The sequence below is a fragment of the Garra rufa genome, chromosome 25 (genome assembly GCF_049309525.1).
Source record: "Garra rufa chromosome 25, GarRuf1.0, whole genome shotgun sequence".
Lineage (NCBI taxonomy): Eukaryota > Metazoa > Chordata > Actinopteri > Cypriniformes > Cyprinidae > Garra > Garra rufa.
In genome coordinates, this window is record NC_133385.1 from 7,166,202 (window position 1) to 7,167,154 (window position 953).

At 46.8% G+C, this 953-nt stretch overlaps 1 protein-coding gene across 1 annotated transcript in view; it reads right to left on the reverse strand.

Annotated features, from left to right (window-relative positions):
* The window catches only part of LOC141301293 (galanin receptor 2a), a 3,067-nt gene extending 2,912 nt beyond the window's left edge, over positions 1-155 (reverse strand). The window contains exon 1 of the mRNA XM_073831546.1: positions 15-155. Coding sequence (XP_073687647.1) covers positions 15-155 — 141 coding nt within the window. The remainder of the gene's footprint in view (positions 1-14) is intronic.
* Between the last annotated feature and the right edge of the window lie 798 nt (positions 156-953).

The window sequence follows — 953 nt, forward strand, 5'->3', positions numbered from 1 at the left end:
GTCCTTCTGAAGACCCACGCGCATCCCAGAACCCCATGCGACGGGGCAGACGAGTGATACGGCACGGTCGAAAATGCGTGAAAAAGTGCTGTGTTAGCACTGGAATGGCAGATGAACTGCCAAGGGGCTTCATGGGATTTTGGGGGCTCATACATCATGGGTCTCGATGCCCGTTGACCTCAATCCACTGAGCTGAAGATGTGGGGGGGGTTTAGGAGAAGGCACACCAAGGCTGTGTGTGCTGCCACACAGTAAGGCCTTTAGCTGGCTGCCATGGCGATGGTGACCGCAGAATTGCCGTGTTTACTTTAAAGCTAGTGCATAAGAGAACAGCAGACCACCGGCAGCCGCCACCCGCCGGCACTGGGCAAGGGCTACGGCTCATCTTTGTTGAAAATGGCTCGGGAACCTGCTGCCTGCACAGGGCCAACCTAAATTTAGCAACAAACTGAAAAACCTTCCTCATTCTTAAAAAGCTGTTTAAGTTTCCAGAGCGAAAGGGTTCAGTGAGGGACAGGAATGGTCTGAGAGACGCGTTGTGTCTCGTCGCAGGTGGCGCTCTGTCATTCCTTGTGATTGTGCTTCCTGTGATGTAATATGACATAAAACATGTCAGCGCAAGGTTAAACATGCAGCACGTTCAGAATTCGTCTGGCATGCTGGTGAAAAGTGGAGAAATAATACAAAAATAGCACCTGTTTTGCCATTATTTTTGGTGTAGGCCTATTGGTTTTAAACAGCGTTTGAATTATATGATGGATTCGAAGTTTAGAGGACACTGCTAATAAAAGTACACTCAGTACCCAGTACACTCTTAAAAATAAAGGTACTCTAAAAGGTTCTTTACAGGGATGCCAAAGAAGAACCATTTTTGGTTCCACAAAGAACCATTCAGTCAAAGGTTCTTTAAAGAACCATCTCTTTCTTACCTTTTTATAATATGAAGAACCTTC